Here is a 14,510-nt window from a genome sequence, read left to right as displayed (position 1 = left end):
ACTCTTCGCTGCACCACTCGCCTAGCGAAGCTTGCGAATACCAGAAATTTTGGGCTTCATTCTGAGCCCATCAGGTCACAAAAACTATTATAAATACCAAGACCTCATTCAGAAAAGGGAGGAGGAAAAACAGAGGAGAAAAGGAGAAACACGAACACGCACAGAGAGCAAACCCTGGAGGCTAACCAAAAGAATTCAGAGCAACCCTAAAGGAAACCCTGAAGGAAACTCACCTGCACAAAGGTTACCTCCGCCCACTCGATCCGGTACAAACCCTAAGAGTGATCTGCCAATTCACTGGTGCAATTCAATCGCAAACAGGTTTGCACCATCACTACCGTTTTATACTTCTAATTTGTAATCTCTAAATACATGATGCATTATGATTGAATTTTGGATATGTAGTTAGATTTTGCATGTGGGTTTAAGTATGCATGAATATCCTGAATGTTTAACCGTGTAATTTCTGTAATAGATGTCATAGGGTTCGGAGTTTCGGAAATCGTACTGTTATCAAACTCAAAACCCGCAGCCGTTCGCTAGCACCTCGCTCAGCGAACATGTAGCGAGTGTTCGCCAAGCCTTCGCTAGGCGAGGCAGTAGCGAACATGACAGTCGCTGATTTTGCCGTTCTGTTCTGTGCTTATCTGACATGCTTTATTATAACCGTGTATTATTGGCCTGACATTCTTACTACTGTGATTCTTTTGTTTGGTGCAACTCTCGATTGCACCCCGTTTTGGTATTCTAACCCGTTTGTTGACTTTTTGTGAGGGTTCACATACTCCAGAAGAAGGTAGCTTGCTAGGTATTCCACTTTATTTGTGGGATACCCTTGTGGAGATATATTCTAATTATCTAACTGATTACAAATGTTGCCTTTGAATACATGTGATCTTGGTCCTCTCTTTGTTGCCTTACGGTATTACGGTCATGTCCCGCGAACGTGGGGATACACTTAGCAAAGACCCTTCGATTAAATCATCACGTCCTTATAAGATAAATCATAGTCCCTCGGATGTTGCCTTCGAATATATGATTTTATCCCTCGATGGCCCGTCGTTGTAGCCTACGGTTAAATGATGATCGTCCCTTCGAATGCTAAGGTATCCTTACAAATGTTGCCTTTAATGACCAATCGATGACCCTACGATGTCCCTTACATCCAAAGGATAAGACTACTTACTTCTCAATAGTAAGGACAGTTTTACCCTCATAAGGATAGGAAATGCCCATAAAGACCTTGGGTAGGTATAACTCTTAAATGCTTACTCACAACTTAAAATACTTTTCACACCTCACACTTTGCAAAACATCTATTAGAAAATCACCACTTGGTATACATTCGTACTAGAATCATTGCCAAGTTATATTTTTCTAAACAGCTTTCAAAATTAACGAGATAAATACTTTGTATACATTCGTACAAGAATCATTACAAAGTTAAACTCTCTTTTCAAAACATTTTCTAAACAGCTTCCCAAACACTTTTTCAAACAAGAAAAACATAAGTGATCAAGCAATTAAGAGCCCATGGATAACCATGGATACAAAGGGTGTTAACACCTTCCCTTTGTATAATGTACCTCCCGAACCCAAGATCTAATCAAGGTCTTTCCTGTTCTTTTCCGCCTTTCCTTATTGGATAAAAGAAAAGTCAGTGGCGACTCTTGCTATCCGCGACATTTGCTTTCCAAAGCAAAAGCACCCAAAGTCAGTTCACCGTATGACAGTGATCTTGTGTTAGAGGCTACATGTATGCATATATGGCTGGTGAGATTGATTTTAGAAAATATACTTCTGAATACATGATGACTTTTGCAAGGAAAACAGTGTCTTGATAGTCAAGGTTACAAAAGTGTGTTTCTTTATCTACTACTAAGGATGAGTATATTGTAGCAACTAAAGTGTCTAAAAAAACTTGTGGAAGACAAAATTTCTACAAGAGTTAGGGCTTGAGCAAAAGAAATTTGTATTGTTTTCTAACAATCATAATGAAATTCATCTTGGTAAGAACCTGTCATTTCATTCCAAATAAAAGCACATTTGTTTGATAACATTGGATACAAAATGCTTTAGAGACGAAGTCGTTTCCACTTGAGAAGAACCATATTTACGATAATGGTTTAGATATGATGATATGACCTTGCTTGTAACAAAGATGGTTAACTACAAAAAGAAGGTGAACATGGTGGAGTAGCTTCTTCCGACTTGAGTCGTGAAGGGGGATTTGTGGGGTGACTCACTTTTAAAGTGGAACTCGTCATTTGTTTAGAGAAAAAAAGAAGAAGAAAATGTTCTATGTGTATTGTTCTAATCTAACATGTGGTTAAAAATGTTTCTTTAATCCCTAAAACAAAACTAGACATGAACGAAAAACAAGAATAAAAGAAAATTAGCGGTTGTGTGAAAGAAGATAAGAGAAAATTGGTTTTGAGTGATAGATTAGTTTGTAACTTTATTAGTTTAAGTTACAAAATGTATATGTTGTTAATATCACTTAACTAATTATATTTTGTATTTGTTGGGTAGTTTTACTTTCTCTTAGCGTTGTTTTAGTATATTCACAATTTATGGAAGTGTTGTTTGGAGTGTGTTTTCTAATTTTATTCATTATAGATGAAGGTTATTATTTTCTATTCTTATTAGAAAAACTGTGTATATCTATTATCTATAACTAGAAGATTTTATTGTACAACGTCCCTTGATTTTTATTCTCTCATTTTTAAAATAAGTTTCGTTAAAAAGTTGATGTTCTTACTATTTATTTTTGTCATTATTATCGTTCTTTCTAAAAAAACACTAAAAGATTGACTTCCTTGTTCTAAGTTAAGGAGAACCTAAAATGAATGGTTGAGGTGTCTGTTATGTATGTAAGTCTGGTTTCTACCATTTGTTTCCTTCCAAACATCCTCATATTTATAGGTCTCCGTCTCCGTCTCTCTCCCCTTTAGCTTGACTCTTCATATCCTTCATAAATTTACCTACCAATAACATCTTTTACCCTTATAATTGTCATGTAATGTTCGTCTCTTCACTAATTATAACTCCTTATCATAATGTATCACCTTGTAACCATTTCCTATGACTCTTCAAATGACATCCTAACCTTGTCATCAGATCCGACTTGTACTAATTAGACCATTATAGGCTTATGGGAGGTCGAATTCACCTTGTTTAATCGGATATCCTAACCAGATTCCGATCTAGAGGATGACAGCTCGACTGTTCGATTTGATAACCCTATCATACTCGATCATCGTGTCAACTCGGTCTCAAAGAACCCACATGTGTAAATAAACTTTGTCGATCTCATACCTCGGTTAGTCAATTAATTTTTCAAAATATATAATTATTGTGCTATAAAATTAGTTTTAGAGTCTATCTTTCACATGTTTTTGAAAAAAATAATATCGGTGAGATCAATTAGTTAGTTATTTCTCAAATAATATATATAATATAAGTGTTTGTGATAACACACTAAAAACTTATTAAAATAAAATATGACATGTTTATAAATTATTCTCCATCTATTTTTAAAGATGATTTATAATTTATGTAAAATTAAATTTTATTTTATATTTTTTATAAACATTCCTCATAATAAACATTTATATTATGAACAGTCAATTAATTTATTTATTCAAATAAAACTGTTAATTTTACTAAACATTAAATTTAAATACATTATTATTTGTAATCATCTTCTATCTTCTATTTTTACCAAATAGAATTAAGTAGGATTTTATTTTTCATTTGAATAATAATAGTGAATCGTAATAAAAACAATAATATTTTAGTATCAATGAAATATTGTTACTAAGCTCTACGCAATCTCCGCGAAAAAACAATATAAACATTCGGCATTTCAAACAGCGTATTAGGTAGGTATTAACGTCAAAATCCAATAGTACCAAACACTAATTTTTCAAACCATAAATTCAAGTAACACTCTTTCTTTCTTTCTCTTTTTCTCAGCACTTTCCAACAAAATTCCACATTATTATATATTCACACAATTGTTACTAACAACCTCACAACAAAATTGAAGGACTTAACAATATACATTCATTCTTAAACTTTGAAACTTTGATCTACTATGGGTGTAAATGTGATATCACGAACATTAGAAATCACAGTTATATCCTGCGAAAACATTCATGTATCAGATGACGCATATGTTGTCGTTCGAGGCGAGTCTCTAAATTGTTACACAACAAAAACAGTTAAAGATAAGTCGAGTTTTCTTTCATGGGATGAGAAGTTTTTGTTGGACATGCCATTGCATGCAAGGTCAATCACGTTTGAGGTGCAAAGCAAGAAGTTCAAAGGCGCTCGTCCTATTGGAATCGCGAGAATCGCGGTTGCGGATTTTCTTAATGGCGATGAATCGGAGAATTGTATGCGGGTTTTGAGATATAGATTGAGAGATTGGGAAGGTAAGAAAAATGGTGTTATTCATTTTGGTGTGAAGGTGGTTGTGCCGGAGAAAATATCAGTTACTGCGGTGGGAAATGAAACGTTGGTGAATGGGAAGAATTTTGGTGATAGGTTAACAGGAGTGGATTGTGGTGGCAAGAATTCTAATGGTGTTGTTTGGGGGAATTACACTAGTAGTGTTATTTAAACATTTTAATGTTTAATTCTTTTTTATGCTTGTCAAAGATTAATGAAGTCAAATTTAATGGTAATATAAATTAAATGCGAACATTGCTTTAGCAAACAACTATTCAACTAGATTTAAAATGACTATCGTATTAATAAATAAAATTTATTTTAAAATAAATATTATTTTAGATTGGCCGATGCCCGATAATCAAAAGGTTTAATCATTAATTCACCTATTCACATTTTCAACACCTATCACCTTAAGGTTTTGGGTGAATATGTGATGTGTCTCTCACAAAGGTGTTGCTCTAAAAGAGAAAGTCTCACAATGATCAATGCTCCCTAGTGAAAAAACTCCTCCAACAAATGGTATCATGAGGCTTTGGTTCGAGAAATGCATCTGCTTACTTGTATCGAAAGTCAACGGCGCCACAAGGGTGGTGACAAAGAAATGTTCCATTGAAGAGTGTCAACGGCGTCAGGGTGGCGAATAAGAAACATTTTGTGCGGTACAAGAGTTTGTGGAAGTAAGAAGAGCTTTCACTTAACAAATGGTATCATGAGTCTTTGGTTCGAGAAATGGACCGACTTACTTGTATCGAAAGTCAACGGCGCCACAAGGATGGTAACAAAAAACGTTCCATTGAAGAATGTCAACGGCGTCAGGGTGGTGAATAAGAAATGTTTCGTGCGGTACAAGAGTTTGTGGAAGTAAGAAGAGCTTTCACTTAACAAATGGTATCATGAGTCTTTGATTCGAGAAATGGACCGATTTACTTGTATCGAAAGTCAACGGCGCCACAAGGGTGGTGACTAAGAAACGTTCCATTGAAGAGTATCAACGACGTCAGTGTGGTGAATAAGAAACATTTCGTGCGATACAAGAGTTTGTGAAAGTAAGAAGAGTTTCCACTTGAGGGGGAGCATTGTGGACTCACACTTAAGGGGAAGTCTTGAGAATGTATCAAGTGTGAGTAGTGTGGGTAATAGTCTCACATTGGTTGGAAATGTGGAGACTTGAGCATTTATAAGTAAGAGAGCCCACCTACCTATCACCTTAAAGTTTTAGGTGAATATGTGGTGTGTCTCTCACAAAGGTGTTGCTATAAAAGAAGAAGTCTCACAATGTTCAATGCTCCCTAGTGAAAAACTCTCTCAATAAATGGTATCATGAGTCATTGGTTCGAGAAAGGGATTAACTTACTTGTACCGAAAGTCAACGGTGCCACAAGGGTGGTGAATAAGAAATGATCTGTTGAAGAGTGTCAACGGCACCAGTGTAGTGAATAAGAAACATTCCGTGCGGTACAAGAGTTTGTGGAAGTAAGAAGAGTTTTCACTTGAGCAGGTATTGTGAACTCACACTTGAGAATGAGTGTTGAGAATGTATCAAGTGTGAGTAGTGTGGGTAATAGTCTCACATTGGATGGAAATATGGAGACTTAAGTACTTATAAGTGAGAGAACTCACTTATCTATCACCTTAAAATTTTGAGTGAATATGTGATGTGTCTCTTACAAAGATGTTACTCTAAAAAAGGAAGTCTCGTAATGTTTAATGTCTCCTAGTAAAAAACTCTCCCAATAAAGAATAAGTGTTATGTTAATTAAAAAAATATGTTTTATTTAAAATAATAAAAGGAAAAATAGAATAAAAAACGACAAGTTAAAATATATAAGTATAAAAGCTACATATTTGAGAAAAAACTATAAGCTAATGAAAAACAAATTACAAGTTCATGCTAAGAAACAGTTACTAGACACAAATTTTTATGGATGTGAGTTGAACAATTTTAAAAAAATGATTAAATATTAATTTTTTTTAATCTTATCGAATAGACTCTCATGCGAATAGGGTAAAAATATCACCCTTTAAGTTGTTATAAGAGATATTAGAAATGTTTCCTACTTCACATATTTGAAATAAACATTTCAAAATTTTCAAAACTTTATTTCAAAATGTTTTTAAATTCAATCCGAGGTTAGCAAAAAAAACATTAAATGAGTCTTGCGATGATAAAATTTAAGTTAAAATCGGATGTCCTGCCTTTTTTTTTTACATCCATCAATATGAGTTTTCCTACTATTGTCTATAATAATTTCAACCTCTTTTTTTATCTAACTTTGATTATCCACCGAAGGTTAAATCTTAAGTTATTCTTTGTCTTTTCATCCATCCACTTAATTTATTATAGATTTATAAAATTAATTTTTCTTTTAACTATAGTGTATTATTTTATTAATTTTTTAAGTGGGTTTATATTCAATATTTCGAAATAAATCATATTCTCATAGATTAATTTCTCTACCCACATCCATTCATAAAACTGTGGAAATTCTTATTTATTTTTTATATATCCAGATTGTGATATAATCCAAATTAGTTAGTTATTTGACTAACAAGTTAGTTAGTTTGTTATGATTAGCTACTTGAGTTACAAGCAATCTATTATATATAAATACAAGGTAGTTAACTTTAAAACTATATCAATAATACAATTTACTTTCATTCTCTCTCAATCTCTTCCTTTCATTCCACCCTCACCCCAAGTGCATTAGCACTAGCAAATTGGTATCAGAACTTCTGATTCGTCCTTCTTGGTCGGAAATTCAAGAACTGCACATGGATGGTCGTGTTTCTAGGGATCATGAATCGTATTTGTAACACCCCGATAAAAATAAGATAATTATTTAATTTAAGTTAATATTATATTTATTAATTTAATTAAATAATTGGAATTTTTGGATTATTATTATTATTATTGGAATAATAATTATTGGAAATATATATAAGTTGGAAATAAGAAAAAGAGTTCATTTTGGTAAATAAAGGTTTTCACGTGAAAACAGAGAAGCGGCAGAGAAGTGGAGAAAGGGCAAAGAGGCAGAGCAAGAGGAAGAAGGTTGGAGAAGAGAAGAGCTTGAGGCTAAAGGATTGCCGGATTAACTCAGGTAAGGGGGGTTTATCGTCGTTTAATGGGTATTATGGGTTAACATGTAGTGGGTAGTGATAAACCATTGAATTGACCCTAATTGGGATGTTGAATGCTGAAAAATTGTGTTGGATAAGTTGTGTTAAAGCTATAATTGAATCTGTATTTGTGTGAGTTGTGATTTCCCGAACGTATAGCTTTTTACGGAATCGGAATCGGAGGTCCGGAAGTCCTCCAACGGCGGAAAATGCGGAGAATTCTGCATTCTGCTTCGTGTTAGCGCAGGAACAGCTTTCTGTCTTGCGTTAACCGGTTAACCCAGGGTGTTAACCGGTTAACACTGTTAGGAATTGTGAAGTATTGTTGTTTTGCTTGCGTTAACCGGTTAACCCAGGGCGTTAACCGGTTAACACTGTTGTGAGTTGTGAAAATATTGCTGTTCTGTCTGCGTTAACCGGTTAACCCAGGGCGTTAACCGGTTAACACTGTCAAGTTTTGCCAGGAAGCGTGTTTTGGTCTGCGTTAACCGGTTAACCCAGGGCGTTAACCGGTTAACACTGTTGAAAAGTGGGAAAATTGGTATTTAAATGTTGTGTACATATTTGATGGTTGGCCTATATCGGTATGTGATATAGTAGGGATCATTTCCCGTTGTTTTGAGTAGTATAGGTATTAGTAGAGTGTGCTAATACTGTGATTGATTAATTGGCATGACATGATGTGATTATGTGATAAATATGCTGATGATGTGTAAAAGTATGCATAATGTTGTGAATGTATATATTATGCATGTGTTGGTGAATGGACTGTTTTATGGCTTAGAGTGTGAGCATATGTCCATTGTGGATTGTTGTTGATGATGTTGCATTGCTAGGTGAATTAGCATGCATATTGTGGCCTTTATGGTGGTAGCTAATTCCCATGGTGAGGAATTAGTGAGTTAGTCATTATGGACTGTTGTTGATGTTTGCATGCTAGGTGAATTAGCGTGCATAGCATAGCCCTTGGGGTGGTAGCTAATTCCCATGGTGAGGAATTAGTGAGTGAGTCACTAGGTCTCAAATGAGTGGGACTAGTGGGCTTGGTAGCCGTATCTGGATTTGATCGGTGAGGTGAACTATATGTTCACGAATAGTCGGTACCGCATGCATGGAGTCTCATTGCATAATGTATGTATGGCGTATAATATGAATGGATGTATTCCAATATTATACGTGTGTTTGTGTTGGCATTGAGTATTGAGTATGAATTATGTTGGTATTGAGTATGATAATTGAGTTGATGTGCCGTTACTGAATGTGTGATATGATTAGGGTGATTACCGTGTTATTTACTTAGCATTTCATGATATTCTATAATGCTTTTTATATCGATTGAGGAACTCACCCTTACAACTATTTTTCAGGTAACGAGCAGTGATTGAGTAGAAGCTAGTGCTTGGAGTCTAGTGTAGTCTCCTTAGTGGGTCATGCTCTGATAGATGTAACATCGGGACGGGATGTTTTACCTTGTTGAATAATTTTACATGTAATGTGTTACATGTCTTCCAATGATTGATTTGATTTCTATCCGCTGCGTATTGTGCAAATGCTTTATGTTTTGAATTAATAAAAGAGCATGACAGTTATTATGGTGAATGGTGTGAAATGATTGTGTGACACCCTTAATTGCATAATTATTCTGATTGATATATTGCTATTTTAATTAAATATTTGGGGTATTTTAGAAGGGTGTTACATTAGTGGTATCAGAGCATAGTCGGTCGAGTCGAGTCGTAATTATTCTGTTTCCCTGTATGTGATAGGTGTTGTGTAACCCTATCCGTACTTATTGTTTTAGCTTGTTGGGTTTTCAGAATAGAGATGGCTGGAAGAGGTAGAGATGATGCTGCGATTGTTGAGGCTCTGGGTATGCTAGCTGGAGTACTTGGAGGGAATCCGAATGTTGTGGGAATGGGAGCTGCTCGTCAACTGAGTGAGTTCCAGAAGAACAATCCTCCAATGTTCAAGGGAGCATACGATCCAGATGGTGCTCAGAAGTGGTTGAAGGAGATCGAGAGGATCTTCCGAGTGACTGAGTGTGCCGATAACCAGAAGGTCGGGTTCGGTACGCATATGCTGTCAGAAGAAGCAGATGATTGGTGGGTTGCTACCCGCACTGAGTTGGAATCTGCGGGGAATGCTGAGATCACTTGGGCTGTGCTCAGAGAGAGATTCCTGAGGAAGTACTTTCCAGAGGATGTCAGAGGAAAGAAAGAGATAGAGTTCTTGGAATTGAAGCAGGGCAACCGGTCTGTTACTGAGTATGCTGCTAAGTTCACAGAGCTGTCGAAGTATTACACTCCCTATGATGAGGCTACTGGGGAATTTTCGAAATGTGTGAAGTTTGAGAACGGGTTACGTCCCGAGATCAAGCAGGCTATTGGATATCAGCGGATTAGAGTGTTTTCTGATTTGGTTGACTGTTGCAGGATTTTTGAACAGGATACCAAGGCCAGAGCGGAAAGCTATCAGCAGAGGGTTGATAGGAAAGGCAAGAATCAGAATGATCGTGGGAAACCGTATGCAGCTGGCAAAGGTTTCCAGAGACAGAGTGGAATGAAGAGGCCTAGTGGGGGAGACTCTAGTGCCCCTGCTAAGTGTTACAGATGTGGTCAGGCTGGACATCGTGTCCATGAGTGTACCAGTGCTGAGAAGAAGTGTTTTAAGTGTGGCAAAGGTGGTCACTTGGCTGCAGAGTGTCGGTTGAAGACTGTGACTTGTTTCAACTGTGTAGAGGTGGGTCATATCAGTCCACAGTGTCCTAAGCCGAAGAGAGAGAACCAGTCGGGAGGCAAGGTCTTTGCTTTATCGGGTTCTGAGACTTCTGCAGATGATCGTTTGATCCGAGGTACGTGTTATATTAATGGCTTTCCTCTTGTAGCTATTATTGACACAGGTGCGACTCATTCCTTTATATCTTTGGATTGTGCTGTGAAACTTAAGATAGAGATATCTGAGATGCATGGAAGTATGGTGATTGATACTCCTGCGAAGGGTTCAGTGACTACTACTTCAGTTTGTTTAAATTGTCCTTTGAGTATTTTTGGTAGAGACTTTGGGATGGACCTAGTGTGTCTTCCACTTGTGCAGATTGATGTTATTCTGGGTATGAACTGGTTGGTGTTTAACCGAGTCTATATCAATTGTTTTGATAAGACTGTGATCTTTCCTGAGATTGAGGAAGGAAAGAGTTTGTTTCTATCAGCGAGGCAGGTGAATGAGGCAGTAGCAGATGGGGCAGAGTTGTTTATGCTGTTAGCGACTTTAGAGGCTAAAGACAAACTGGTGATTTGCGATTTAGCTGTGGTGTGTGATTTTCCTGATGTGTTTCCTGAAGAAGTGAATGAATTACCGCCAGAACGTGAAGTTGAGTTCTCGATTGATTTGGTACCTGGTACTAGGCCGATATCGATGGCTCCGTACCGTATGTCTGCTGTTGAGTTAGCGGAATTGAAGAGTCAGTTGGAAGATCTGTTGGATAAGAAATTATTCGTCCGAGTGTGTCACCGTGGGGTGCACCAGTGTTATTGGTTAAGAAGAAAGAAGGTACTATGAGGTTGTGTGTGGACTACAGGCAACTGAATAAAGTGACGATCAAGAATCGGTATCCTTTGCCGAGGATTGATGATTTGATGGATCAGTTGGTTGGTGCGAGTGTGTTCAGTAAAATAGATTTGAGATCGGGATATCATCAGATACGTGTGAAGACTGAGGATATTCAGAAGACTGCTTTCAGAACGAGGTATGGACATTATGAGTATTCTGTAATGCCTTTTGGTGTGACTAATGCGCCTGGAGTGTTTATGGAGTATATGAATAGGATTTTCCATCCGTACCTAGATCAGTTTGTTGTGGTGTTTATTGACGATATTTTGGTGTATTCGAAATCTGAAGAAGAGCATGCTGAGCATTTGAGAGTGGTTTTAGGAGTTCTACGAGAAAAGAAGTTATTTGCTAAACTGTCCAAGTGTGAATTTTGGTTAGAAGAGGTTAGTTTTCTTGGTCATGTGATTTCAAGAGATGGTGTTGCTGTTGATCCTTCTAAGATAGAAGCGGTATCTAAGTGGGAAGCTCCGAAGTCAGTTTCGGAGATAAGGAGTTTTCTTGGTTTGGCTGGTTATTATAGGAAGTTCATTGAGGGATTTGCTAAGTTGGCGTTACCATTGACGATGTTGACTAGAAAGGGGCAAGCGTTTGTTTGGGACTCAAAATGTGAAGAAGGTTTCCAAGAGTTAAAGAGAAGGTTAACTACTGCTCCTATTCTGATATTACCGAGTCCATCGGAATCATTTGAGGTTTACTGTGATGCTTCATTGTTGGGTTTGGGTGGTGTGTTGATGCAGAATAAGCAGGTTATAGCTTATGCCTCGAGACAACTGAGGGTTCATGAGAGGAACTATCCGACACACGATTTAGAGTTGGCAGCTGTGGTATTTGTTCTGAAGTTATGGAGGCATTACTTGTACGGGTCAAGATTTGAGGTTTTCAGTGACCATAAAAGTTTAAAGTATTTGTTTGATCAGAAAGAGCTGAATATGAGACAGAGGAGATGGTTAGAGTTTCTGAAGGATTATGACTTTGGTTTGAATTACCATCCGGGTAAAGCAAACGTAGTGGCTGATGCATTGAGTCGGAAATCATTGCATATGTCTATGTTAATGGTTAAGGAATTGGATTTAATTGAGCAGTTTAGAGACTTGAGTTTGGTGTGTGAGAGTACTCACAATAGTGTTAAATTGGGAATGTTGAAGTTAACAAGTGGTATTCTGGATGAGATTAGAGAGGGTCAGAAATCCGATGTGCTTTTGGTTGATAAGTTGACTCTAGTGAATCAAGATCAAGGTGGTGAATTCAGAGTTGATGAGAATGGTGTTTTGAAATTTGGTAATCGGGTGTGTATTCCGGATGTTACCGAACTTAAGAAGAGTATTCTTGAGGAAGGACATCGTAGTGGCCTGAGTATTCATCCTGGGGCTACGAAGATGTATCATGATTTGAAAAAGTTATTTTGGTGGCCGGGAATGAAAAGAAAAATTGCGAGTTTTGTTTATTCTTGTTTGACTTGTCAGAAGTCAAAGATTGAGCATCAGAAGCCGTCTGGGCTAATGCAACCGTTGGCTATTCTAGAGTGGAAGTGGGATAGTATCAGTATGGATTTTGTTTCTGGTTTACCGAGGACAATTAAGAATTTTGAAGCTATTTGGGTGATTGTTGACAGATTGACAAAATCGGCTCATTTCATTCCGATCAGAATGGATTATCCGTTAGAGAGATTAGCTGAGTTGTATATTGAGAAAATTGTAAGTTTGCATGGTATTCCGTCGAGTATTGTTTCGGACAGAGATCCTAGATTTACATCGAAATTCTGGGAAGGTTTGCAGAGGGCTTTGGGAACTAAGCTGAGATTGAGTTCTGCATATCATCTGCAGACTGATGGTCAGACTGAGAGGACGATTCAGTCACTGGAGGATCTTTTGAGAGCTTGTGTTTTGGAAAAGGGAGGTGCTTGGGATTGTTATTTGCCTTTGATTGAGTTTACCTACAACAATAGTTTTCATTCGAGCATTGGTATGGCACCGTTTGAAGCTTTGTATGGTAGGAGATGTCGGACGCCTTTATGTTGGTATGAGTCCGGTGAGAGTGATGTGGTTGGACCGGAGATTGTTCAACAAACTACGGAAAAGATTAAGATGATTCAGGAGAAGATGAGAATTGCTCAGAGTCGTCAGAAGAGTTATCACGACAAGAGGAGGAAGTCACTTGAGTTTCAAGAGGGAGATCATGTGTTTCTTCGTGTTACTCCGATAACTGGGGTTGGTCGAGCTTTGAAGTCGAAGAAGTTGACACCTCGATTTATTGGTCCTTATCAGATTTTGGAGAGGATAGGGGAAGTAGCCTATCGTATCGCTTTACCGCCGTCACTTGCGAATTTGCATGAGGTTTTTCATGTGTCTCAGTTGAGGAGATACATTCATGATCCGTCGCATGTGGTCCAAGTAGATGATGTACAGGTGAGAGATAACCTGACTGTTGAAACATCACCTATGAGGATCGAAGATCGAGAGTTGAAACAGTTGCGGGGTAAAGAGATTGCTTTGGTAAAGGTAGCTTGGGGAGGACCAGCAGGTGGCAATGTGACTTGGGAACTTGAGAGTCAGATGAAGGAGTCCTATCCTGAGTTATTCGCTTGAGGTATGTTTTCGAGGACGAAAACTCTTTTAGTGGGGGAGAGTTGTAACACCCCGATAAAAATAAGATAATTATTTAATTTAAGTTAATATTATATTTATTAATTTAATTAAATAATTGGAATTTTTGGATTATTATTATTATTATTGGAATAATAATTATTGGAAATATATATAAGTTGGAAATAAGAAAAAGAGTTCATTTTGGTAAATAAAGGTTTTTACGTGAAAACAGAGAAGCGGCAGAGAAGTGGAGAAAGGGCAAAGAGGCAGAGCAAGAGGAAGAAGGTTGGAGAAGAGAAGAGCTTGAGGCTAAAGGATTGCCGGATTAACTCAGGTAAGGGGGGTTTATCGTCGTTTAATGGGTATTATGGGTTAACATGTAGTGGGTAGTGATAAACCATTGAATTGACCCTAATTGGGATGTTGAATGCTGAAAAATTGTGTTGGATAAGTTGTGTTAAAGCTGTAATTGAATCTGTATTTGTGTGAGTTGTGATTTCCCGAACGTATAGCTTTTTACGGAATCGGAATCGGAGGTCCGGAAGTCCTCCAACGGCGGAAAATGCGGAGAATTCTGCATTCTGCTTCGTGTTAGCGCAGGAACAGCTTTCTGTCTTGCGTTAACCGGTTAACCCAGGGTGTTAACCGGTTAACACTGTTAGGAATTGTGAAGTATTGTTGTTTTGCTTGCGTTAACCGGTTAACCCAGGGCGTTAACCGGTTAACACTGTTGTGAGT

The 14,510-nt window shown here is 37.4% G+C and overlaps 1 protein-coding gene across 1 annotated transcript; it reads left to right on the top strand.

Moving 5' to 3' along the window:
• Positions 1-4,059: 4,059 nt before the first annotated feature.
• Positions 4,060-4,639, top strand: LOC127135629 (BON1-associated protein 2-like). Its single transcript, XM_051062291.1, has one exon. The coding sequence runs from the start codon at positions 4,100-4,102 to the stop codon at positions 4,625-4,627; it is 528 nt and encodes a 175-aa protein (XP_050918248.1). The 5' UTR covers positions 4,060-4,099; the 3' UTR covers positions 4,628-4,639.
• The last annotated feature ends 9,871 nt before the right edge of the window (positions 4,640-14,510 follow it).

Source organism: Lathyrus oleraceus, chromosome 4 (genome assembly GCF_024323335.1).
Source record: "Lathyrus oleraceus cultivar Zhongwan6 chromosome 4, CAAS_Psat_ZW6_1.0, whole genome shotgun sequence".
Classification (NCBI taxonomy): domain Eukaryota; kingdom Viridiplantae; phylum Streptophyta; class Magnoliopsida; order Fabales; family Fabaceae; genus Lathyrus; species Lathyrus oleraceus.
Note: the sequence above shows the minus strand (reverse complement) of the source record. Positions and strands in the feature narration are given on the sequence as shown.

Bases quoted from the DNA above. Each gene is read 5' to 3' on its own strand.
- LOC127135629 (XM_051062291.1), top strand. From the start codon at position 4,100: ATGGGTGTAAATGTGATATCACGAACATTAGAAATCACAGTTATATCC.